General features: G+C 38.8%; 1 protein-coding gene across 2 annotated transcripts in view; it reads right to left on the bottom strand.

Annotated features, from left to right (window-relative positions):
- UBE2Q2 (ubiquitin conjugating enzyme E2 Q2) overlaps positions 1 to 27,720 on the bottom strand; it is a 51,427-nt gene that overhangs the window by 7,792 nt on the left and 15,915 nt on the right. Inside the window, exons 2-7 of one of the 2 annotated variants that reach the window (XM_074156700.1) lie at positions 25,245 to 25,349; positions 18,529 to 18,633; positions 16,800 to 16,856; positions 14,587 to 14,727; positions 6,147 to 6,231; positions 847 to 907 (exon numbers count right to left, since the gene is read on the bottom strand). In XM_074156700.1, the coding sequence (XP_074012801.1) occupies positions 847 to 907; positions 6,147 to 6,231; positions 14,587 to 14,727; positions 16,800 to 16,856; positions 18,529 to 18,633; positions 25,245 to 25,349 (554 nt within the window). The remainder of the gene's footprint in view (positions 1 to 846; positions 908 to 6,146; positions 6,232 to 14,586; positions 14,728 to 16,799; positions 16,857 to 18,528; positions 18,634 to 25,244; positions 25,350 to 27,720) is intronic. The other variant, XM_074156701.1, reaches the window with a different exon arrangement.

Genomic DNA, 27,720 nt, shown 5'->3' with positions numbered 1-27,720 from the left:
AGCCTAGCCATTAATTCAGACGCTACTGAGTTAATCCCAGCCGGGGCTCTGACACCCAGCAGCTTTTAAGAGACTAGTCAAAAAATGCCTGTGGCAAGCCAAAAGCAGATGTTAAAGGGATTGATGAGTTATTAAATACAAGCCTTCGCTACTGATGGGCTATTAAATCCAATCCTCTGTTACAGGTGAAACCATGGATTTATTAGATCCCATTCCAGAATTATTTGGGCAGATTGTCCCCATCCAACCAATGGGAAGCTCTTTCAGAAGAAAAGCTCCCAACGCTTAGAAACTCTTCATTTCCAGACTAGCTTGTACTAGGCCAGTTCAGAATTACTTGTTCTAGTACCGATACTGTTCCTTAGGCAAACGGGCTCTTTTCTCTCTGACATGTATATTAAGTTATACCTAGAAGTTTTGGTCCTATGTGTCTGCTCAGCTGTAGATATAAAGAGCTAATGACACTAAGACAGTTCTGTTCCTTCTTATATCTTGAATGAACATAGAAGTTCCATTTTCTTGAAATCAGAAACAAACAAAACTAAACATCCAGACAAAAAAATTTCATAATTTAAAGTTTGTATTTTGGAGTAGTTTCAGTAATAGCTGAACAGCAATGAGAGTTATGGTAACACGCACTGTATTGGCTGTGCAAAGAGGGTTGGGTTTTTTGCCAGCTCACCTACTACAGTTCAATCTCTGCACGCAGGTTTGTAGACCAGAATTGTAGCCACCACACACTATTTTGTACGCTCTGGGTAGAGATTCTCATTTCTCAAAAGTAAGAATCGCTGCAGCAATAATAAAACAGATTCTTCAGAACATCAAAAAGCTTTAATAACTTACTTTAGGAGCTTAACGTGCCATTCATACAAGCTGTCATTTACCAATTCCACTGAATATATCCCTGTAGAAATATTAGACGGAATTAATTATGCACTAAAAGTTTAACAAGGTAAAATTTAGCAAAAGCATTATTTGCTTTTAAGTAAAAATACTGTCAGCAGAGGTAAGCAACAGGTAAGATACTAATACATTGATACTGAGGCACATGCTTCCTTCAACAGCAGAAGAACTTATGAGCAAACACATGGAAAAAAAAAAAAAGTGTTTTCACTTCTATAAAAATAATTCCACAGGAATCAAAATGTTTTTATGACACCTAACCATTTCCCCTCCTCCCAGTTCCCCTTCAAACTCTCCACAGCTGCAACTCCAGCTTGCTTAGTACATTTTATACCCAGTACACGACCAACATACTTTTAAAACACCTAACACACAGTCTGAGTATGCAGCATTATATTTCACAGGTTCTCATCAGTACTGGCAGACCAGGACAGGGCACTGGACAGAGTACGGAGTAGAAACCCAAGAAAAGAAGATACCGCCTTGGATGAAGGACATTCCCAGCAGCTGACCAAAGAAGACAGAAAAATGGATCAAAAGAACAGCTGTCTCTGGAAGGCAGCTGGTGATTTTCAGCGGTTCGTTTGTTTTAAGCACATTAAACAAGAGTTGTGCATCCACTCAAAGGGAAGGATGAAAGGTTATCTGCCATTTTCTTGTACATTCAAGCTTCCTCTCTGCAGAAGTTCACAAGCGGCCCAGGAAAAAGCAGTAAGTCTTTAACCATCAGACAAGATTTAGAAAATGGTATCAGTGATGTTCAAAAGTCTAATCTCTTCTCCCACATACTATTCATGCATACACATGAAACAGCTATGATTAAACTTGCTACCTGGGCCAATGTTTAACAGCATATCTGTTGCTGACGTAATTATTTGGAAGACGTATGCAAATCAGGAATCTGCCTAGGATTTCTGAAGTTTGTACAACCAACAGACTACAGCCACCATACTCTCTCCAAGGAATTACAGTATATATTTCCCAGTTTTATGATTCTAGAATACATTACCTTGCAGTTGAAAGTTTTAAGCATTAGTACTTGGAGTACAGATGACCTTTGAAGCTGCCCAGACACCTTTATTTCTAAAGCATTCCAAAAACTCAGTAAACAAGATAAAGAAACCCTGCTTGTTTCTCCTTACCGCAGTGCCACAAACAAGCGGGTACTGCAGCCAAGAGCATGATTTCAAATTTTTCTAAGTCTGGGACAACAAAGTAGGTCTGAAAAATAACTCACTGTGCCCTCAGTGTCCCTTTTAATCAGCAGCTAGTTCAGAGACACCACACTTTTCTGTTCAAGGATGAACAGAAGGAGCTATTAAGGCCTTTTTCCAATTTCCCAGATCCAAGGACACTATTTTCTGGATTGCCCTTAGTGTAACTGGAAGTGACGAAGTATAAGAATTTCAATTTGTACTGGGCTGATGTAACAACAAAAGAGTTGACAATCAGAACTCTGCTCACTGTCAACTCCCATTAATCTATTCCACCGTTGTGTCCAGAATATTTTCTTCCACCTACATACAAAAGGGAGTGACGACTGGACGAAGTAACCTCTCAGTGTTACAGCTTTGGCACCTAGCATGAGTATAAAATACCTGTTAGAGACAACAGAACAAGTTCTAGTAAGATTCTGACAATATCCTAAATAATGAAGATCACAAGAGACCTTCCATCAGCTTGTTTATTCGCCGAGCCTTTAGCCCTATTCCTGCATTCCTTCTGCCACCCTTAAATTCCTGGTCTTACCCAGAATTCCAGTACCAGTCCTTCAGCTCCATGGGCAACCAAGGTCCGCGTGTTTTGCTAGCAGCCCCGAAGGAATAACTTTTGCTGGCCTTAAGAGTTGTACTACACCTAAACTAGGGGCTGTAAACGGGTTCTCTTCAGAGAGATGTGCACAGTTCAGGACTGACAAGAATGTGCCTTAACAGAAGAGCAAGCTACTCAATCAACCTTTAAAGCACCCAGACTTTGAGCTGAATATTATCTGTATGTCCTCATGAACCGCAGCAGCACCAGGGTTGCTTGCTGTCTTGATACAGAAGCTTAACAACACTATCCAAAGTTGAAGGGGGTTTTGTTTGGTTGGTTGGTTTCTTAATAGTCAAGAGGTGTTATTTGGAACCAGCTCATATGCTTTTGTTTCTTAATTTAGGCATTAAGAGGAAAAAAAGTTACTGTAGAGTTTATCTCCTTGGTACCAGTTTCTGAGAGGTCCTTAGGGTAGGGAAGGGAATCAAGGTAGATTCCCCCCACTTAAACACAGTTTTTTTTTTCTTATTCCTCTAAGAGGCCATCTATAGAGGTGATGAAGTAAAAGCAAGCAAAAAAAAAAATCAAGAGATGAAAACAAATCCCTTCCAAAATATGTCTTACTTATAGCAACTTTACTACAACTAGAAGTAAATCCCATACGGTCTTTAGGTAAAAGCGGTGAGTTGAAGTCATTACATAAAAACAACACAACTGCTAAAGATATGAACAGAAAAGTTTGCATTTAATATCCCCAAATCCTTTATTCCTCCCCTCCCTACTGCCCCAAATTATGTTATGAGCTTTGTGAATTCTTCCATTTGACTAACCAAATCTCCCACTTTGTATTTGGAAATGGGAACACCTTAGTCTGGAGGACTTGTGACTCCTATTACCAAAACAGGTTAATGAAACTCTGTCTGATTTCTAGCAGAATATCTTAATTTGCTGGAGTATTTTTTGCTTCTGTTAGCTCATAAGAAAATAGTTTTGTTTGTTTTTAAGGGTAGTTTTTCACCTAGATGTTCCAGGTAGATAAGCAACTTTCCTATTGACAGCAAGCTTGTAGTCATCTTTTGCTTCAATTCCAACAGCAGTATTTCAATCACTAAAAGAACTTCAGTTCTAAAATGGGTACTACCTTGAACATACACCCATAGTTGAAGTCCTGACAGTGTTTCTTAATGCTACTTTTCTATAAAACAGTTTAAGAGAAAAGGAAAAAAAAAAGTGAAGGCCTATTACTCCAAGTATTACTCACTTCAGAAGTCCCAGTGTTGTCCTATTGTCAATCCTGAAAACATGTAACCTCAAATACACTAATTAAAGTGATCCTTAACTGAAAAGCAACCTTAGATTTTCTGGCTTGTATTACAAAAAATGAAAACAGTATTAAATTACCTTGCAACAGTTACCAGAACCTTTAAGTTTCACAATTGTTCCCTTTGTGTGTTAATACACAGAAATGAAATTAAGGGAAAAAAGGACCATCGAGTAAGTACTCAGAACAAAGCTCACATAAAAAAAGTCAGTTATCTACCATGCTCCTGCTCACAGGTGACAGTTATCTAACAACAAAAGACAGAATGAGGCTATAAAAGCAGTTTTGTGCAAAGGAGAGGAACTGATATTTAAATTCACTCAAGTCCTAAGACTAAATGAATCCATAAGGAATCAATCTTGGTAAGTTTTATAACGAACAGCGTAATTTACTGGCAAAATTTAATAAATGTATCAGTAGGATGGTGTTTCAACATCAGTTTTATAGTGTCAACCTCCACTTGACATTTTACTTCATTAACATGTTTTAGAGATCAACATAAAACATCCAGTTGCAGTCCTTTTACATATTCCTGCATCCTAAGCTAATAATAAGTTACTGTAGTCACCCTTTAGTATCTCAACTTCTCTTACAGTTTAGAAAGACTTACTTTTCTTCATAATTTAGAGTATGCTTTCCTACATCAGGAATTCAGTCTTTTGCAAGTAGTTACAACTTGTTATTAATCTAAAGCCAAGAAATGGCATTATTAAGCAACCCAAATCCTCACCTCAAACCACACCTATGACAGGGGCTTCTGGTTGTGCCTCCAGCAGTACCACTATGTGATTAAGCACCATACAGTATTTATAGTCAAGTAGATTTGTTATACCCCATCTTTGTTCTAACCACAAAAAAAAACCCTGAGGATCATACCATGGCAGTAAAGCATCCCTCCTGACCTAATGCAGATCTATTTGTAGGCTGTTCCTTAGACCCACTAATCCATTCTTTACCGGATAGACGGTGATTAGGGCATACTGGCAAGCACTCGGTTGCAATAAAGCCTAAAAGAAGTAGGCTACGAGAGATCAACACTAGGTTACCTAATCAAATTTATACTTCAGATATTTTACCACTGCCCACAGTACTTCAGCACAAATAACTGTTCACCTGAAAGGTAAATATGGCAAATCAAAACAGGAGCCCCGTGTCTCTTCAACTCTGTCCTTTTACACAAGTGAGATTTAAGCCACCAAGTGAGATTTAAGCCCACTAGAAATGAACTAGAGAAGTGCAGAAGTGTGAAAGATAGAGGATTAAAGTTTAGACTGACTTGCTAATTAGACATTCCTCCTGTTCCCATTCTGACCTGCACCAGGTTCTCACACCTGGTGGCAGTGATGGAGTTGTTTACTCGGCTGACTGACAGGAGTACAACTTGCCTGAAATCTACGCAGTTTCTACTTCTTGTATGGTAACACTCAGACAATTCAATATACCGGTTCCTTTGCTGAGCTAGTTTAGATACAGCCCTTATACAGAGCAAATAGAACAGCTGACCACCTACCTACCTAAAGCTAATCAGTGTTTGTTATTCCACCAGATTTAAAAGACAAGCTTGATTTCTATTGCCATTTCTGTCCTTCTTCCAAAGAATATATGGAGCTCGGGATCAGACTAACACCATCACAAAATAATAATAGTAACAGCAGTGTAATTAAGGTTAAACCCTGTATAACAACAAAAGCTTTGGCTGTTGAACACAAATCTCTCCGCATCAAGCATTTTCTTGCGAGCAGTACTACCTACTGGCAGTGGCCAAAGCTTTTGCCCTATCTACCCGGAGAGATAGTTCTGAAAACTCAAGAAGTCCCACAAGGAGTAATCTTGAGTTGTTCTTTGCAGTCATCCACCCCAAGAGCATTCTCATAGTTGCACCAATCCTGTTAATTCTTGTATGAAGCCATGTGTAACAAAAACGGAGAACATTTTAGAGGTTATGTATCCAACCTGACTTCCTTTGTCTCCACAAATATAATGAGATTATATATAATGTATGTATCTATGTATTCATTTTTATATATATGTGCACACATATATACACCTACACAACACGTATATACATACATGCGATAACAAAACACAGAGGGATTAGCAGGAAGTATTTGCCAAGAGAATTCTTTTAAAGTGTACTTAAGAATGGAAATCTGAAGCATTTTACCTGTTTTATAACTCTGTGATCTATATATATCCCTGAGTTCTTTCATAAGTCGATCTGAAGCCTGAACTGACCCAGAGACTGCACCCTGAAACAAACAAAAAGACTCCAAATAAGTGAAAAGTAATATTTACATCAAACAGCTTTATTTCCATTACAAAGTTAGTGTAACTAGAAGGTATTAAGAAAATACTAATTTCTGTATTAGGATTAAATTTTTTGAAAAATTACATATTCTAGCGAGCAAAGACTACTCAAAAGAAACAAGACACTCCCTCTAAAGCAGCACATTAATATATACTGCTATATGGTATAGGTGATACAAACTTTTAATCAACGTACAACAACTGACATTTTTCTGTAAAGGAGTTTCATCTCTTTGGCCTTTTGATTTCCAAGATGGATCCATAATACATTTCTAATAGGGAAATATTTCCTTTTACCTTCTGCTTTTATGCACTGGAAGGAAGAGTAAGACTAATCCTAAGAACAAGCTTCTGCACATAAGGTTTTACTGTTTTCTCAGAAGTTTAATTTTATTTGGTTATGAAAAAAGGTACAGGAGTTGGAATAGAACACCAGCTTCTGGATGAAGTAAGATCAACCAATATATTTAGTAAATGCAGAACAAAAGCAACACTATTATTTGCAATAGAGAGAAAAGAAAAGTAATAGATCAGTCAACACCTACACACAGGAAAACTAAGGTAAGTAATTCTTAAAATACCAAATATTTTTGATTTCTCACAGTTCTTGTGGTTTATGCAACAAGGGCAGAAACCTCTTCTGTTCTTTTAGAGCTCAGTTCTGTATTACTCAGCATTAAAAAGCGATAGAAAGCTTAGCATACAATTTCTGAACCTTATCTTTCAGCCTGAGATAGAGTGCTAAAGAAAAAAGGAAAAGATAAAAAAAAGAGACCTTTAAGTGCCATGCATATAAAAATAAGACTAGCTCTAAAAACCACCAGTTATTGACAAACTAATGAACACAACAATATCAAGTAACTGATGTCTACTCATATCAACAACTGCTGCACTGGATGTCTTCTGCACACAGTCTCAACGCTGAGAGTTCTGTCCCCTTGGTATTAACTCCTGCCTCAATTTTCTGAGCTTTAAAGCGAGGACAGAACTTTTTCCTCTTACAAAATTAATGTGCTTGTTTAGAATGACATAATCAGCAAGAGTACCTAGATTATTCTCTCCAATGCCAAAACTAGCAGGAAAGATTTTTATATTACACCTTAGATGTTACATGATTACCCTGCTTACATATTCCACCCAAAACACGATTTTATATTCAAGATTTTTGGAAAGCAGAGAGGTAAGAATTAGAATTACAAGACTTAAAATACGGAAAAGGAATGAGGACTCCAAATGAGGTAAGGCAGCTATCACCCTGAACCCCAGTCCTGTGAAACTTTGGCTTTCATCGGCAGTCCGTTTCCTGAAGGCAGATTACTTCATGAGACCTGTGCAGTCCTCTACTGCTGCTTGGACTTCAGTCACTCCCACTGAAATACAGGCTAATAGACGTGGCTCATAAGCATGGTTTCAGGAGGGGGAAAAAGAGTAAAAAAAAAAAAAACAAACCACCAACTACAAATGAAAAATCCCACAAAAAAAACCAAACCAAAAACCACCACCAAACACAAAAAAGCCCCCACCTGGAATAAATTTAAGTTCAGCCTTTCTATATGAAGTACTGAATTAGTTTATGAGTCTGTTTTTCTACTCCATCTAAAAATTTGACGAGATTTGTTTCTTCAGTTTCCTTTCAGACACTATGAGCATCTACAAACAGATTCTTTTTGGACAGAAGTGCCAGAGAAGTATTTCTGGAGGAATGTGAAGCAGCTATGACCACCATCTAACACTGGAAACGTCATCCCTGTTTGGCTGAAGTCAACAGTGATACATATTCTACAAGGTCTTAATTGTAGGATCAAATTATTTCTCCGGAAGGTTAAATATCAGTAACAGTTACTTGATGCTAAAGCCTCCACAGACTCCTTTGTCTTCTCTGATCAGTAGCATCCCATATGCTCAGCTTCACACTATATTATGTAGACTACTCTTTTAGGCTATTCATTTTCATATTCCACTGGATTTAATTATGCAGATTACTGAAATTCCACTAGTTTTTCTTAACGGACCAGTATGAAGAATGACCTTTCTAATTAAATATGCAAATAAAAGGCAACTCCTTTTATCTGATTAAACAAAAGCTGCACAGAGACAGGGCTCCAGTCAAGTCATTGCTCAGTCTACTGAAGCCCCTGCCTATAGAGCAGTATGAGACAAAGAAGAGATCTCTCTTCCTTTAACAGCAAGCGAATCAAGTTTTATGGAAAAAAAACTGGTAGATTATATACATTATTTGCAGATTACTACTATTCATACCCACTCTTTGTTGAGTAGCTGAAAAAGGAAGAGTTACACTCAACAAGTGAACACAACGCAGTGCTAATCACCATTCTCTGTAAAACTGCTGTGCTTTTTCAGACCTGGTCTGGGAGCATTAAGGTTGAGACTCATTCATGAGTTGAGTCTGGAGGAAAAAAACGTTATGGAAAAGTGTCAAGATTCTGGCTTTCTTCTATGCAGAGCTGTGCAATATTCTTGCCTCATCTGCTGTATTGCTCACTGAAAGAGGGAAATCTTGTACATTTTTCACAGAGTATCAACCTCTAAATACAGGCAATTTAAAAAACTTATTAGATACCCAAAGACATCCTGTGGAAAACTAGTTTCCTCACTGCATCTTTATTTCCATCTAATTAAGCTACTGAATTTCTGTATATAACGTTGGAAGCTCACCTTTGCATATGAAAACTTAAGTGTCTTCTATACTGTAGTAATTTAAAGAACAAAACTTAACACTCCACATTCTCCTGAGTGCCATTATAACTGCTGATAAACTGAAGTTGTACTTTAAAAAAAAAAAAAAAGGTTAATTTTAGCATATGTAAGCTAGCCTCAGTAGACTTTGTCTATAACTGGTTTTCACCCTTTTTGCCTAGGAGTTTCTAGTTGGGCTGCCCATTCCTTATACAGCAGTAATAAATACAGTTAGACATGCTAGTCTAAAGAGTCGCTAGACTGCAAACCAGTAATCTGTGATAAGAGAAAGAGGTTAGCAAGCTTAACCTAAAGAGTTCAGCACAGGAGAACTGAACTGAACACACTCTGAACTATCCTTGGAGGAAGTCAAAGAGGAAGACTGCAGAGACTAACTGGTGTATCTGATGGTAACCTTAATGCCAAACACCACTGCTTTGAAACACAAAGTATTCATTCTGGTGTCACTTTTGGTTTTTGTAACTACTGTTAAAGTCCAGTTTAGAAGACAGTACTACTTGTGTCACACCGTTCCGTGATAGAGTAGAGCAGTGAGTTCAGTTTTGACTATCATGGTAGTAAAATTAAAAACTTTAACTTTCAATAACTCGATATATGCAAGTTATAATTTCAAAGACTGAATTCAGATGTAAGTGACTGAGTATCCTTCTGGAAAAGTGGGACTTACCACTCCAAGGGAGATAAAGCTCCCACTTCTCCAGTTGTGTGATCAAGACTTACAGTCACAACTGCCTTAGAAATAACTGGTCAATCATGGGATCTGACAGGTACCTGTCATGTGGGGTTGATGACAAGAGCAGAAAGGCACAGCCATTTGAGCTGTAAACCCAAGAAGTTAAAAGAGCTGCCAGACAAGCCCCAAGTGACTTTTTTTCCTATTAAGTAATCAAATACACCCAAAATCTCACTTGATCCTCCTCTCCTGTACAAGTGTATACTTGTGGTTCTCCAGAACAATGAGCAGGTAAACTGGAGAAATCCCTGCTATGGGACGTAAACATTTATGTGGACAACATGCCATTTGCTGAGAGTTGCAAATAACAGAAACACCTGGTGCAGGAATTCCCAAAGCCAAAACTGTTGGATGTGAAAAATATTCATGAGATGCATCACTACAAGCTTGTCCTGTTCTCAAACTCGTCCCCCTAAGGCTGTGCTTCTGCTACTGTCACAAATATGAAACTGCTCCGAGTATAGGCATTATATTTTTCAGAAGTGTTTCTATCCTCAGTAGCATTTTAGTGTGAACGTATAAACTTGAGTAAAACACTTTACAGAACAGTTAAGCAAGCCCTAAGAAAACCAGGGCTTCAGAACTTCTGTGTTTGCAAGCAAGACATAACAAAACTGTGCAGAAGTCAGCCCAGCACATGCCACTGCCCCAGCTGGCTGCTACACTGAGTCTCCAGAGATATAGGGGTTTGCAGCCTCAGCTTTGCTCTTTTTCCCCTTCCATCCCTCAGAACACAACCATAGTCCAACTCCTTAAATGAGTTATCTGAGGCAGGAGGTGCAGTTCATTGCAGTTTTAAATCCAGAGACTGGGTTGTCTGTTTTCTGTCTGATCAGAAAAATGCCATCACACACCGAAACAGTACAGTAAATCGCCTCACTCTCAATATGTTTCAGGTAACTCAGCCACAAGACTAAAAATTACCTGCTAAAACAAAACACAAAAAATGGAAACTCCTCCAAGATAATAAAATCTGAAGTAACCCCAAAAGAGCTAAAGAATACAAGTTTGCTCTACCGTCACTGAACTTTCTCAGTATTTGCGCAGAAGTACATTCATTCCTGGAAGGTAAAGTACATTCGTTCTTAGTTCAAGGATTAGACTGAAAATGGAAATGACACCTTAGACTTCATAAAACCTGATGATGAAAGTGGAGACATTTGAGACTTCTAAAGGAAAGTGCATAAACTCCTCAGCAGGAAATGGAAAAAGCTAATAGCATTATCTAAATAAGAAAAGCATTAATCTCTAAAATGACTATGTGGGGTGAGACCTCTGAAAAGCAAGCAGCAGCAAGTTGTTAAATATTTGAAGTTAATGATTCCAGTTCAAAGACCTTTTTTTATTCCCAGTAAGCAAGTGGTTCTTTAAAGTTATTACAATGTTAAGAGGAGGATTAATTCTTGCTCCAAGTTACATGCTGTACTGCAAGCCAAATTTAAGTTTATTTCCTGATGCCGGCAAGAAGAGGATTAAGGACACTGCCAAGGAAGAGAACTAGTTTAGAAAATGAGTAGATACATATTCTTAACTTGTATAACACACAAACCCTAAAAACTTCTACGACAAAAGTCCTGAGAGGCAGAAAAATGTCTTTAACCATTTAAGAATATGCAAGAATGGGACTGCAGGCACTCCTTTCCTATGGAAAAACCTTTAGCATGATCCGTAACTTCAACCTGTGTTACAGCCGAGAGGAGAGAGCATGACACATGGATTTGGGCCACAGAACATGTAAAGAAACTGCAAAGTCTTCTGGTTCCCTTGGGCACGAATCAAAGCCCTCCATCAGGCTTCATGTTCCCTCTTCCAACAACAAGCATGTAAATGTGGGCATGGCTTTGTTTTACTTTGCTGAGGAAACAAAGTACACCAGCAGAGCCGCGTAGTTTGTGTGAAAACCAGACCATGTTCAGCCACTACATTTACGTTTGTGAAACTCATACGGTCCTTTAAGAAAACCCACTGTGAAGGGCTGTACAGATTTACATTTTACGTAAGATACTAAGCAAACTTCTATCTTAGACCATGTTTAACATGTTCTATTAAAAGCCCCACGTTTTGGCAGCATTAAAGGGGGCATTTAAATGCTACTAGGTTAGCTCCTTCCTAGGTCAGTAGTGCAGCTACAGTTTTCAGTTCTCAAGCACTTAAGAGTAAACCCTCACAAGTCCCTTGAGAAATGATTTAAGCAGCGCAGCTATTTCTGGCGACCCACAAAAGTGCCAGGGTTCCTCAGCAGCAGCTGAATACCCTGTTCCCTGTACTCAGCTGACCTTGTTTATGCAGCAGCATCGGCGTGAGAGCCTTGGCAGGAGAACCAGCCCTTACGTAAGCTGGATCTGCTGGTGGCGCGCGCACACACACACAGAGCAGCCCGCCTTTCGGCTCCGCTGGACGTGGAGGGGAAAAGCAAAAGGCAAGGCAATATTTGCCAAGCGGGAAAGAACAGACAGCAAAAGAAAGCTGGCAGTTTTAAGAGGTTTTCCACACCAAGGAAGAATGTTGACACTGCAAAAACCTGTTTTCAGTTCTACCATATTTTTAGATGATGGTAAAGCAGTCCGTGCCCTTCAGGCTGTGAGAGGATTTATTTTATTTAATAATGAAAGAGTCCTTACCATTAGAGGTCTGAGTTATAAACACAGAATACACAGAATGTCAATAGGCATTTTCTCAAACTCTGAACAAACATTTAAGTTTAAGCAAAACCAGTAAGTGACCACTGTGTCTATGGTCAGTCAAGTCTCAAAACAGACCTGACTACACAGCAAAAACAGTTTGGCACCTTCGGTTTACCAGTTTTTAAATACAGAAATGTTGATCAGGTTTTGGGGTTTGGTTTTTTTTTCTGTGTGTGTTTTTGTTTGTGGGTTTGGGGTTTTTTTTGTTTTGTTAAGGGGTGATCATTACTGTACACTTTCCTTCAGACAACTTAATAGATACCCATTGAATCCACACACAAATCAAAGAGCAGTCTCCTCTAGCCAGCCCTCTCATACTGTCGGTTTCAGCAGAACATTAGGTCTAAAGTATTTTTGACAGGTTTGCACTCAAGTCATATTAGAACAGCACTGGGACAGGAGCAGAAGACTTGTATTTGAAGAACTCTGATCGAAGCATTTCTCTTACTTCCTTTGCGAAGCAGATGACTATAAACTGAAACTCTTTTCCATGTTAAAGCGTCAGTCACTAAGAGGAAGAAGTTTTTAAACTAAAGTTATTTAGAGACAGTAATTCATGACAAGAAATAGTCAAGATTCCGCTAACTAAAGGAGCCTTTTACCTAAATTCTTATGATAAGTAGATCTATATGGAGCACATCCAATACTAAAAGTGGATTGACTTGGCTAGTGCCGAGCACTTTCAGTGTACATAGTTCTTGCTACAAATCAAAAGAGGTTTACAACAGCAATTTTCTTGAATTTAGTATCATTTTTAAGCACAATTTAGGCTTTTTAGAAAATATTTACTGGAAAAATCATCAAGTATAAGAACTAGAAGAAAGCTGGTTCTTTGGGCAAAAATCCAGGTGTTCCCTACACACCGATGGTAAATCTTATTCCTTCCACAAATACTTACAGGTCCCTCCCCAGTACCCAACTACTGCTCACATTCTCAACTATTAGCTTAATGAGAAATAGCACATCCTGTGTCTAGACATGATCTACATGTCTGCTGACTTGCCAAACAGCATATAAAAACTTACGAGCTCACATAGTAGAGGGCACCAATTTAAGCTCCTTCTTTCTGTACAGGTGACTTATGAAAATTTCAGAACCTTTACCTTTGGTTGAAATTGGTCATGAACAAAGTACTGAATTTCATGCATGACACATTTTAAGCCCCTGTGAAACAAGTTTTGATTTCTTTGGAAGCCAGACTAAATAAAATTAAAGTTGTATGACATCACCATTCCCTCCTACGTGCACCTTTGAGAAGTAGAAGCTTCTCTGGAACCTGGCACTTGTGACAAAACACTTCTAAGCCTCTGGAGAACAGGTTTTTTTTTACAACTGCCTGCTGGCAGGATCACTCAGAAACTGTGATGATAAAGCTGCAGAGCTGCTGAAGGCCCCTTGCTTTACATCTGGCAAAAAAAAAAAAATCCTCAGTAATCTCCAAGCAGTGTAGATATTACTGAAAAACAAACTCATGCATAAAATGGATTTAAAGCACAAACTCCTGGGTTTACTAAGTATGTTAAGTCACCCATGACTTTTAACGCAGTTTTATATATGGCTTTCTGTGTTATTAAAATAAGAGCTCAGCAAGAGAAGTCATGCTTAAAAGCTAGATGCTTTATGTCGATTCTGCAAGGACTACTGTTCGTAACAAAGACATCAAGCGAGAGAGAGAGGGACAACCAAAGAGATACCTCTGGAAATCAGACAAGCAGTTAAATATCATTAACAACTGTGAAACCTGAATTTATATGCAAGAGCTGACTCTAGTGAAAAAAGGTGCTTCTTCATCCAAAACACCAAGAATACCCCAACCCAGTCTGACAAAATAAATTATGATAGCGTTCTCCCAGGCTGAAGGAGAGTGCTTTAAGTAGTTTTTGTGCCTCTGTGGCATGTGGACTGACAACTAAATTTCTGTGCCAAAGATTCTGTTGAAAGATGAGTCCATTTACTAAATGACCTTGGAATCTTACCTGGCCTATTCAAACTTCTCCAAAAAGAGCCATTTAGGTCCCATAAAGTTTGTCCTATATATGGCTGGAAGTCAGCTACAGGTTAATTTACATCTACCTGCATAGCAAGAGGTTTTATTTGCTGAAAATAATTTCTATTTTAAAGCCAGAAGTATTGCAAAGAAGAAACATAAATCATTAACTCACATTTAAGTGATCTTGCCTTTGATTTTTTCTGATTTTTTCTAAGATTGCAAGGTTCTCTTTTTCAATGCCTTCATCCTCAGATTTCTTCCCGTCAACTGGTTCCTCCTCCTTCATATCATAGTGATCCAGATCTTCAATGTCCTACAGGATAGAGGAAAATTCCCTGTAAATAACTGAACTATGCTCTTTGTTCAATGAAACCCTCTCCAAGGGCATTCAGGAATACAGTCACATACTGCACAGCACTATGTATTAGTGATTGTTGGATACCATTTCTATTTTGCTCTAATTTCACTCTCTCAGCCAACAGTATTCACTGGAAGTCTAGGGAGCCTTCACAATACAAATGAGACCCAAATTCACAACGTGTTTCTGATCACAGAAACAAGCACAATAAAACTTTTGCGAGACGTTGATTGTAGTGAATTAGCCCATTAAAGTAGGTAGAAAACAGGAAGTTAAGGCATTTTGAACAGGGCTTGAGAATCCAAAAGCACGCAAAGGTAGGGTGTCTCCAAGATGCTTCTAAAAGCAGACTCTTCTCAATTACAATCCCAGCTATATTACACTTCTGGCAAACAATGATTAACATACCTGGCAGGGCTACAGCAACCCTTCAAGCAAGTTAAATATTAGAAAGCTGCATGTACTTTTTTCAAGGTGAACACTTCAGCTGAAGCTTAGATGCAGCAGTTTTAGAATTAGGATGAGACAAAATTATGCAGTCAAGTATTCTGGCCACACAAGCCAACATTTTCAGTTCTGAGTTCTAGACTAAGACACTGAATAATCTTCCCCTCTCTATTCTGAGACGGGGTTATCCTGTTGCAGAGGAGCACTCTGAACTTAAGATAACTGCCTGTAAGGTGATTCAAGCGCTATTTGTGGAGAGGAGGGCAAGGATGTGAATACCTTGCGGTGAAAAAGAAAGCACTACAGCAGCCACACCAGCAAGATACGAGCACACAACTATGAAATGTGCTCCAACACACAGTACTCTTCCACACCTGTGGCTACTCTTTATGCACCATCTGTTTGCGTGGCAGGACAACCTGGCCATAAACACAAATTCAAGGATGTCTTATATAGTAAGGAATGCACCTATCTGGTGCCTTTGACAACACTGTTTCCACCAGCTGTAACAGATTTTAGACTGAGTATTCTTTAAAATGCTCCTGTTTCTCAGAAGAGCGATACAGCCCTATGAACCGTAAGCTGCTTTACAGTTTAGAAATTGGACCAGGTTACAAGTTGAAGATATGTGCCACACACAATGCTACCTGATAGCTTATAAATAATGACAGACATGACAAATTTTTGTCTAAAGTAGCCTGAACAGAGTGCAAAAGGCTATTCACAAGTCTGCAAGCAACAAAAGCCTTGGGGCAGCAGGATATGGGAGCATATATACCACCTTTACAGAAACTCTGGCTCCAACAAGTGTGGTCTGGATCAGGCTAAATACAGTGTAAAAGAGGCTACTGTAACATTTAGCTCTTTTTTTCTACAGGAAGACTTTCTCTTCGATTCAAATAATCAGTTTCTCATTCTTACTACACATCTTCATTAAAAATATAAATCTGAAGTAGTCAGAACAGTTCTCCTATAATAAGGCTACTTCTAGGGGTTCAAAAAGCAGGCATCTTGGAGCTATTCTAACCTGTTCTAGAAGTAATTGAAGGGGTGGTTCTCACACAGTAAAAAGCTCATTAAAAGCCGTGTGTCACCAGACACTGACATAAACCCCTTAAAGTTTAGCGTGTCTACTTCGGATGTCCTTCCGTTTCCTTCAAGGTATTATAGTTAAAAACTAGCTCACCTGTTGAATAAATCAGGCTCTTAGCCAGTCTGCTTCAATTTGGGAGGCACTTTCAACTGTATCAGAGCCAGTTCATATGCTGCTTGAAATAGGAGTTAACAATGCAAACTTACTGATTTGGCACACAATGTTATGTATTGTTTGACTAAAGCACAAACAGATGTCCAATTCTCTGTATCCAAGTACCTCACAGCTGAGATCTAGGTTTAAGAAGAAAATTTCACTAGTTTTGGTGGTTGAAGTGAAAGCTGACGTTAAGGTAAACAAATTTTTAATTATCTTTTCTGTTGAACTCTAGGAAGATTACATTTTACAGTTTGGCTTAATAATTAGCCAGCCACTGCAGAGCAAAATGCCAGAATTCTACTAGACTAGGGTAACAGTTTTCACATACTTCACCCATATCTTCTTCTTCCTCCTCTTCTGATGTAACTTCTTCTGTTGTTCCATTCTGCAACACAACAATGAGGTTTCTGCATAAATTGTGCATTTGTTCCTTTCTTTCAAAAACAGGAAGTCTACTATCAAAGAGAAAGCTATATATACAAAAGTTACACCTATCAAGGTCTGCAAAGGACTGAAGTTTAACACAAGAGATACACAAAGATCCTCTCCCGGAGTATGACAGTGAAGAGACTTTTGCATGAAGCAAAGATAAACAGAGTGTCACAACTAATTTCACATTAAGTTTTAAGTGGAAACTTAAGATTCAGATAAGGATATCCTATTCTGAGACCAGGGACAAATGCAATAAACAAGTCAAGCGGGTTATAACTCATGATCTCTTAACCATGAAATCAGATCATGGCTCTGACTAGAATCCATATACATGCTAAACCTCTAAAAAGAAAAAAACCCAAACTTTAGACCTCTAAAACTTAATGGATTTTTGTCCCAATACCTAGAACTTTTATGCAACAACTCCAATCACCATATAGCCGTTGTTAACAGATTATTTGATAAAATACTAAACCGATACATTGAGTTCATTTTTCATGGCTTTCCATTTCAGGATACCACTTCCAGCTCAGGAAGTTTGAGCTGCAGAAATACTCAGGAGTGTTCCGCTACGCTTGTGCTCCGCTTACTCTTCCTTCGGCAAAGAAGGCACGCCACTGCTATAGGCAATGCAGGGGACTAGATGGATCTCTGGTCCGACTTACTAAAGCCACTCTTATTTAACTTGCAAATTATCTGACATTTCTGGCTAAGAAACCTTCCATAAGTTTGTTTTTGAGTTTCTGGGCATAAGTAAGCCTCTTCAACGAAGCTACTTCCTAATATTACAGGCCTATTGCCTTACAGTTGCACTGCTACGTGGGTGGCTGAGACAAGACCTATAGGATTACAATTTGGCACGTGACCAAAATTAAGCAAGTTATTTGTCATTACCATAGTACTGTCACCACAGGAAAACCATCTGTTACGCTACAGGAGTTTTTAGAAATCATGTCATCCTAACATGTATAAGCAAAAGAAGATATCAATCTTATTAAAAATACAAAAGAAAATAACAGTTACTGTCAGTTACCAGTTCTGTTTTCAGTACAATTCAAAACATTTTAGTTAACCAGAACATTTCACAGCCCTTCACAGCTCTTCATTTGTCAAAAGCACAAGAAGTAAATGAGGCACCTCAGACACTCCCTACCCAAAGTAGCATATGGTCCTGATATCCCATGTTTCTGCAAGGGATTGAAGAGGAAGGAAAACATCAATAGTAGTTCATCCAAGTGCAGACTGTGAAACATATACTCTTAAAGAAAAAGCAAACAGCGTTCAATCACATTTACATTTCAGAAAAAAGTACATTTTGGAAGCACTAGGAATACAGAGTGATTGGCGTGAGCAGTATTTAAAAGAGAATCAAACTGATAGCACTGGTATCATATACACACCTTTCAATGGTACAGACACTCCAAAGGAAATTGTGAAATATTATCAACACCATTATTAAATGGATTCTGCAAACAAAATTCAGATTGAGGACACCATAAAGCAACAGCTTCATATCTCAGTTCTGGCTTACACAAGGTTTACTCCTTCCCAACACCTTGTTTCTTGGAGCCAAAAAAACAACTCCTTCATTGCCATAAGAAGGTGTCCACAGCTTTTTAATTTACCTGTCCAGCTGGTAATGGCTGATCTAACATTTCAACATCTGGATGCTGAGGAAGATTATATAATCTGCAGAGGTCACATATTAATCGCTTCAGCTGTTGAAGAAGCTACGAAAAAAGAAAACATGGAAACGTCTGTTCAAACCAAAGCACAGAACAATACATTCTGAATTTTCTTCACTGTCGGTACTGAACTTTCAGTGACTGTACAGCATTTAGATCTGCACACATAACAATAAAGTTTAAAGACCCCTCTTTTTTGCAGTAGTCATTGTAATAAAATCCCCACAATGGGAAACCAAGGACATGGCAAGTTAAAGATGGCTCCCGTTTATCTCCTCATGTCAAGGTAAGGAAGTCATGAGCAAAAGAAAAATCTGCTCTGGCAGCATCACCCATTCCAGGCATAGGTGTCTCAGCCACAGATCACTAGGGAATAATCAAGTGATCATATTCCATGAGACAAGATGGCCCATTCCAGTTCCCGAGGTTAAAGAACCACATCTTCAAGAAAACAATGAGGAACACACTGATTTTCCACATCCTGAATCCCTTTCTAGGGCACACCAGCGGGGCACCAGAAGCAAGACAAACACTGTACAAGGCAGAGAAACCAGCCAGGCTCCGAGCTAGAGCTCGAGCAGTCTGCACGTCGTATCTGGTATCAGGTTGAAGCACAATCTGTTACTATCACTCATTTCTGTTTCCAACTTTCAGCCTTACATTGACTGTGTTCTGTTAACTGCAAAATATGGAACACCTTTCACTCACCTTAATGCTATCCAGAAAATATTTACTTCCGCAGAAACAGAGAAACATTTGGTTTGCTTCTTGATCACCATGCTAATTAAGTGGATTTCCATAGCTGTTAACTTTCTCTAGGCAGCCTCAGGCTCCTAGTTAAGGCCAAGGCCATCGAAGCCTCTACTACTGCATCTCCTAACTTTTCCAGGTCTTCGCATAGTTATATCAGAAAAACAAAGAAAGGACTGTAGAATGTTTGCAAAATGGTTAACATGTTGTTATTTGCATAATAATAACCTAGATGAAGCTTGCAAAAATTATACCTCTATTTATGGACTTTTCTTCCAGATACCAAAGGAAGTTTGTCTTGTAGAAGGCAGCGAGCAAGACAGCCTTTCTGTACACACATCCTTCAGCAGTGACACTTGGAGCGACAACCTCCACTGCCCTTTAAGTATCACTCCATAAAGGAGGGAGACTCAGGCAATGTGGCCTCAGCCGAGGTACAGCATAGACTGTATTATCCTGAAAGAATGATACCTCTGCAACACTATTTGGTGTTTGAATATTGTATTTCTTAAAATATACAATAAATTAAGGTATCTAAGAAAAATTTAGTCACTCCAAAATATTCTACATGTCTAAAGCCTTGCTATTGGCCAGTCTAAATGCTCTTACCTCATCCTACAGCAAGTGAAAATTCAGCCTCTCCAGGGTTAAGAACTCATTTCCAAGCCCAAGTCACTAGCAGTGATAAGCAAATGTTGCCCATATGCTATCTGAAAGTTTCAGTGCTTTTCCCTTCTCCGGTAGAATTCAATGTTCCTGTTTAATAGGAATGTTATTTATTCATCAGAGGCCACGGACCGCCATACCAGCCTGCACTACGAGAATTAGGACATTCTCTCCTAGCAAACATGGTGTGATGTTTCTGCATCATTCATGTCATCCTTAACTCAAAAATAAAGCGGATGACACCAAAAGAAGTGGTGTATCAGCAACACATTTTTTGTGAGTATATACATGAGATGTGATACTTTTATGTTGCCAGAAGCTGTCTGTAAAAATCACATTTTTCATCAGTGTTAAGACTCTACACCTGTTTGAAACTTCCTGGGTGTCTGAAACGTCAGGAAATCTTTTAGCAAGCAGAAAGCAGGTTAATCAATCAAAAGTTAGCTGTTAGACAGAACCACAGGTCTTAGAATTATTATTCTCAGTACGTGTAAGATGCTTAAAGTTGCACTGCTACACATTTTGTCGAGAAAGTTTTTCTCTGCACAAACAACACTTTTTCATGGAGAGCTGGAGGAAGTACTGTAACTTTTCAGGAATTGCGATTTTTCTCAGGCAGCCACGTAAAGCTAGGCAAGCCATTAATTTGTTTACATCTGTTGTGAAGCATATAAAAAATTTAAATGGTGGGGGAAGAACACCACCACCAGTACTTGGCTGGTCCAAAGGTTGGAAAAGCAGATGAACACAGTATTAGATGTGTCTCTTCAGAAAGAGACAATAAGGGCTGCAGAGAGAGTTAAGAACTGCTACCTGCCCTGCTTACTCCAATCCCCATCATCTCCATGACAAGTCCTGTCACCTGGATTCAAATTCAGAAGGAATCTTTGGGGCCAGGACCTAAACCATTGTAAGCTTCTCTCATTTGCTTCTGAACACAGTGCCACTGCGAGGTTCACAGGCGCTCTCAAAGCAACAAGCTGATGGCACAACCTGAACCAAATTACACCGTGGCTGTGCCCGGAGAGGTGTCTCTCTGCCTCCAGCAACACATCTGCACCAGCACCAGAGATCACACAACCACCCAGCAACTTACAAGCTTCAAGGAAGATCAATTCCTGATGTGCTTCAGCACAGAAGCAACAATTTCACCATAAAGGGGGAAGCGGGAATTTGCAGCTGAGAGCAGGGACCCTTCCTTGGCAGCAGCCTGGGCTTCAGGGCGAGCTTCACGCAACTGTCAAACCACAGTTTTGTTTTTATAGCTACATTGTTTTACTTGAGGTCAGTCTCTACAATCTGCAAAGGTGGTGGCAGAGTGAAAAGCTGATCCCATCTCTACATTTCTTCTTCCTTATTGCTATGTTTTTCCTCCGCAGGAGTTCATTTCATACCCTTGATCCTTCTGCCATGGACCACCATCACCACTATCCCTTGTGCTCTGCTCAGATGCATGAAAAATCATAGGATCTGATGGGCTGAAAGGCACGTCTGGAAGTTATCTGACCCAACCCCTGCTCTAAGCAGGGCCTAGCATGATTTAGTATGTGTTAAGGGTACATGAACAGACTGTACCAAAAGGGAGAGCAGATTTCTGCCATGTATTAATAATTTAAATGTATTTCAAGGCTAACTTCACATGCTTGGCTAATGTAAAACGAATGCTTAACACACACTCTTCGCTGCTACTGAGGAAAAGTATCAGTATACTGATAGTTTCCCTGGAATACAAACTGCCTAAAGCAGAAACTAAACAGCAACTAGAATGAATAATCCACAGGGTATTAAAGGAGCAATGTAAATAGCCTGAATAACACAAATGCTCAAGTGACCAAATACAGTGACAAATTTATATGTTAATGATATTGATTATAATATAAAAATAACAACAAAATATAAAAATATAATATATACATCTATAATATAACTTTTAATACTTCAGTTCTGAGAAGTTGGTAGTTCTTATGGACACTGTAACACTGTTTTAGAAGAAAAAAAACACCTCTTAGAATTTTTTGTTTCCCTTCTTAGCATCTTACAAACCTGAAAACAGTTTAGAACAATCTTTGAAACCTATCCTACATTAGGAGGCCTTTTTATGCATAAGGAAATCTTTCTTATGCAGTATGAAAGCATTAATAATTTCAGGATAACCTTTAATGATATTAATATACTGCTGGGTTCACTAGGCAGCTCCTTGTTTTCTAATTACCAAGGAACATGGACTGAAGTAGTATAGTGTAAGTATACACACACTTATTTTTCCTACATGTATCTGTATATGTACACACACAGAGGATCTATATCTATACATAAATAAATAAATCAATACACCTTAGCCTACCACTGAAGCAAAACTGCTGAAGAAGGCCACAAGAGGAAATAGAGGCAAGAAATAACCGTCACGTGGAATGTGGCCACTACTCAGCTGTCAGGTAGTCCGTGACAGTAACTGGCCTCACGCACAGTCCGCAGCCTTGGGCAGTTTCAGAAAGTAAGGCAAAGCTTCTCCCTGCATCTTGTCTCTATGATACGTTATTAGTTGCTGCCGCATTGGTAGTTTGCAAGAGCCAACACTCTTTCCTGAAATGCCATCATGTGAAACCAAATCTAAATTCTTAACAGAGAAGCAGTGTGCTCAGGGACAGCAGCTTACAGAAGTTGTATACATCCTTATGCCAGGAATTCTATACTTTTGAAGTCTTCCATGCAAGTTTAGGCCCTCAAGGTTTGAATAGTGTGAGAATTGAAGCTGCCCATCAGAATTTAAGTCCATTTCACTATTACCTTTCAAAAGAAAACCTCCGAATCATGTATAGTTATGTTTAATAACCCATGAACCCTCTGAAGTCTGAGACTTTAGACCCGCAACTATAACTTCCCTTACATTAAACAGGACAGCAAAACTGAAGCAGGATTTCTCTTTTGCATGGCACAACCACTAGAAGGCAGCTGGCAGTTTCAGCTACCAGCGCTGATCCACAGGATCTGAAAGGGAATTCAGGAGACAGTAGGGGTCAGAGAGGATTCCATAGCCCCTTTATCTGCGGACTGGAACTTGTGCTAGCAGTGCTTTCAGCACATGCTCGCTGTGCTCAGTTCAGCTCCTGGAAGAGTCCAAGGCAATTTGCCATTCAAAATTTGACTGTTTCAATAACTTACTGAGCTTAGAGCAACACAGCACAAACCATCCTTTAGACGCAATAAGTTAAGTGAAAAATGGTTTGAAACATTATAGAAGTCTAAATTTAACTAAGTGAGTTTTTAGGAGATAACGTGATAAATCAGAAGCCTCTGGATTTCTACAGGTTTCTTATCCCTTCCTACCCTTCTCCAAGAAGGCTGTATGCGAGTTCCTCCCCTTCACAGGCGCTGGAGCACGTGAGTTGCAAGGGGAAAAGCTGTAGGGAGAAAAAACAAACCCCAAGACCCCAAAGCCAAGCCTTTTGAGCAAAACAAAGAAGTCAGATGTTGTAGTCTAAGTATTTGTCTCTCTTCAACCACTCCCATCTGTCTTCATCTTGGCATAACACGATGTGGGGTGGATTCCTGAGAAACCAATGGGCCATCCACAGGTGTCTATTACATCAACCCACCAGCTTTTACATGGGCAAGTACAATCTTGATATCAGGAGCTGTTTTCTTACAACGTACATAGGCAATCTACGTGCACATGCAATTCAGCACAGTGAGTCCTATGCATGTTTGCGATAAAGCTTTCTAACCTGTTGCAAGCAAACCTGTAGGTAGTTAAACATAGGAAATATCTTGTTTAAAACCTGTAGTCTGAAGCTACTAATCACACCAGCTTCAAGCTGGAGAACCTTCTGAAAAGTGCATTTAAGAAAAAAGGTGACTTGGCCACATTTTCTGTTACTATACTGTTGTATGTCTTCGAGGCAGAAGTCACAAAAACTAAGAGATCTGTAACATTCTTGTAAATGTAGTTTAGTTGTAAGAAGAAAATACCCAACTGATACATATGTCTCCTGTAATGAGATCCAACTTAATACATTAAAACACTAATGTTTCTCTGCGATGCCCCTTTGATTTTAATTATGGCAAGGTACACAAAGACTCTCAGTTGTGTGTTAGTTTTCTGATTATTTCTGACAGAAGTCAAATGCGTTTGAAATACTCTTTAGAAAAAGAAAGTTACATACCTTTATTTAAGGTCAAGTATGCTTGAGTAACATTATCCCAGTAAACATTACAGGTAAGTGATTTCATGAGAAAGAACATTCCCAAGTTTTCAAAAAACCAAAGCACACACTAAGGCCAGCACATAACCCATGCAAGAAGGAGTATTCTGCAGATTGATTTGCTTTGTATGCATCATGTGCATGCATGCATTCTTGTATGCAAAAATAAACAAAAAATGTTAAAATAATCTGTTAATAAAGATCATCTGTAAGGGCTATTTAATACCCATAAAGCTCAGTTTGGAGAGGAAAAACACCACAATCACTGAATTTGTTAGTAGGCTGCACTAGTGCTCTTTGTGGAACAAAGTACATTTGTACTGAAATTTTTGCCCAAGTAATATTCAGGGACACTTGAATAGAATGAAAGAATACGAAGCTAATTTTTTTTATATGTGTATACGTACAAACACAGCTCCTATCACTACATCAAAAAGCTATTTAAGGAAGATACAATGCCTGATAGTTTTCTGAAATTCAAAGCTACCATTAGAATCTGTGCAAAGATTTTCTTTAAAAAGCAATCATCCAAAATCATAACAGTGTTCAAATTTATCACTATCTAAGGAACATTCTGATGAACCAGAAGCTATCCGGTCAAGTCTTCTTTACTGAAATCAGGAATTCTTTGTATTAGCTACCATTATAGCCATATTTTGGAGAATATACATTCTCAAGAACACAAAGCTTTTGCCTCCATAATTGACCTCTGTGCAAAGAAAACACTAGAAGAGCTGTTCTATTCAGTAGTTTTAAGTTCTTATGCATTTCACCATTCAATTATTCTCAGAAAACCTTAAACTGTGCAATTATTGGGGCTGAAATTTAACTTTTTTAAAGAGCAATTATTTAAATCATCTTCTACTCCTTACCCCAAATCTTTCAGATTACTTTTGTTTCATACGTTCTTAGAAGAGAAACTTGTGTTTACAAAAGCCTCAAAGAATCCTAACACTGAACTAATGTAATTGTTTGTTAACGTGACAAAGCTAAATAAACACCCAAAACAGTCAAAAAACAACCAAAACACTTGCTCACCAAAGTATTGCTCTTCTTAATATCTTCTAAACGCTCTAAGACTGAAGTCAGGTTTGGGTCATCTGATTCTACAAACCATATTGGTGATGAAGAGGGGTAAGACTCCTGTTAAAAAAACAAAACAAAACACAACACAAAAGACTCAACAAATAAACAAACAAAAAAAACCCCATAAAGCTTTTAAAATTCATTCACCCCCCAAATTTCACAACACTATTAGTATCACCTTTTATCTTACTCTAAAGTCAGGTAAGAGAGAAGCTTTTAACACAACATTTTTAGGCAATGCAAGAGAAGTTGAAAGAAATCCAGCCAACTGGTTCTGCTAGTGTTTCACCCTATTTTCATCTTGAGCAGATGATGGACATAGATAAGAAACAGCGCTGAAAAGTTTAAAACCCTGGAGGCGAGTGGAGCAGGAGGGAGAAATTTAGAAACGCAGTACAGGTGATTACCAAAAACTGGAAATCACAAGCAGTACAAGTCAAAGAATAAAACTATATCAATCCCGATTTTTCATAAAAATAGAGATTCTTCGAAATAAAAGCTGTGAAAGCAACCAAGCCTGGAATTCTTCAGATTTCCTCCTCAAAGAGGATTATTCAAACTGTTGTAGCACTGGCTCTCAGACTGAAGCAACATAACTTTGCCTCCAAGGCAGAAGATTTGACCTAACAGGCAGATCATGATGCCAAAAATCTGCAGTTTTATCTTTGTACCATCAAGGCTCATAGAGGACTTACCGCTGCTGAAAGATTTCTCAAACAATATATTAAGAAAGCTTACAGAGTAACTGTCTTCCATCACGAGAGCCCTACAGTTGTTAAGCAGGTGCCAACACACATCCCGGTGACAGTGAGATCAAATGGGTTCAGAGGTTTAGAAGCGCACTCCCTTTTCCAGAAGAAGCCATGGTTAGGGCACATACAACATACAGAGCAGATGTGACCCACACCCCCTCATACAATCCATGACAAGTGATTTTTCCGTCACTAAGCTGCCGCAGCACGCAGCCCTGCAAAAGCTGCTAGAAAAACCCTTGCTACGGAAAGGAAAACAGAAGTCCTTTGCCTCTTGTTTACATGCTTCAAAAAGAATTTCCATTTTTTTCCCCTAACACATGCTTTTTCCCCATCACACAGCATTGTGAGGATGGAGGAAACCACGTAGCTTCCAACTCAACAGTGTCTCTTCATATCATTGATGGGTTTGGATTTTTTTTTTGGTTTTGTTTTAGTTATTTAAGGCATTCTCCATTTATTACCCATTCAATTAAATTGTAGTAGCTAAGGACAAATTGTTGAACCTCAGTTTTATCACCCAGATATTATCTTCATATCCCCAGGTGTTACAAAATAATATGAGGGGATATTCATTCATTTCCCTCACTGCAGTTTAAAAGGAAAAATTCCACATCTCTCATTCCAGAGACAACAAATCATGCTTCATTCTTCAACACTTAGAGCATCAAGGTTCCTACCGCGACTTTAACAGGTGACTCCAAAGTGTGCACTATGCTTACATATTTACACTCTTTCTTGAGTGTGTATTTTTTTGCTTCAGAGTTTTCAAGACAGCAGTAAGCAGTTTCACAGGAAGAAGACATCACGCCTATCCGTCAGTGTTACTGGGTGGTCTTCAGTGATTCCCAAGCAAACTTAGCCTTAGCAAGCTCTTGCAGTGCAAAAGAAAAACCCCGACCTTCCTAACTTAACATAGCTTCTGTCATTTCAAAGGTACTCGTTCTGTTAGAATGCAGAACACTATCCATTTGAAAGCTGGAGAAAAATACAAGCATGTTAGAACTGGCTTTTACTTTTAATAATATGATGCTTACTTCCTACCTGACCTTCTAGCTGAAGTGCTGAACCTCATAAAAGACACCATGTCATTAGACAAAGGACATTTTGGCAAAACAGGCTATGACAGCAGAGTCCCCGCCTGGCAGCATACTCCAGGGAAGTTCTAGCTCCAGGGGTCTAAACTTCTCACCTGTAAACTGAAGCCTTTGCATGAACTTATTTTTAAACAAGCTCAATCTCTCCCTCCCTCAAGCTAGTTTTTTTTTTTTTAAAATCACAGCTAAAAATACCTTAGAAGAATACAAGGTATTCCCAGTATCCTTATGAAAAGACAAACTGTTTACATCTTTCAGCTTCACCTTGAAGCACACCATACACAGGGGAGAGACCTTACAGTATCTATTCCTGATTAGCTAAGGCCTAACAACCCAAATTTCTGTCAAGAAAGTCCACTGCTCAGCTTGCCACGGTTTTAAGGTTAAGGCAGGCAAACAGATGGGTAGTTACGTGTGGTTTAATCGCTTTCTTCCTTTACCAAATACAGTACCTTGGAAAAGTGTATTTTCTCCTCAGTTTCACTTAAGGCACTCTTGAAAGACTAACCACTACCCCTGCCAGAAAAACAAGGTTGAGTTCCCAGCTGCCACTGGCTTCCCAAAATTATTATTTTTAGG

The sequence above is a fragment of the Numenius arquata genome, chromosome 11 (assembly GCF_964106895.1).
Source record: "Numenius arquata chromosome 11, bNumArq3.hap1.1, whole genome shotgun sequence".
NCBI lineage: Eukaryota > Metazoa > Chordata > Aves > Charadriiformes > Scolopacidae > Numenius > Numenius arquata.
Note: the sequence above shows the minus strand (reverse complement) of the source record. Positions and strands in the feature narration are given on the sequence as shown.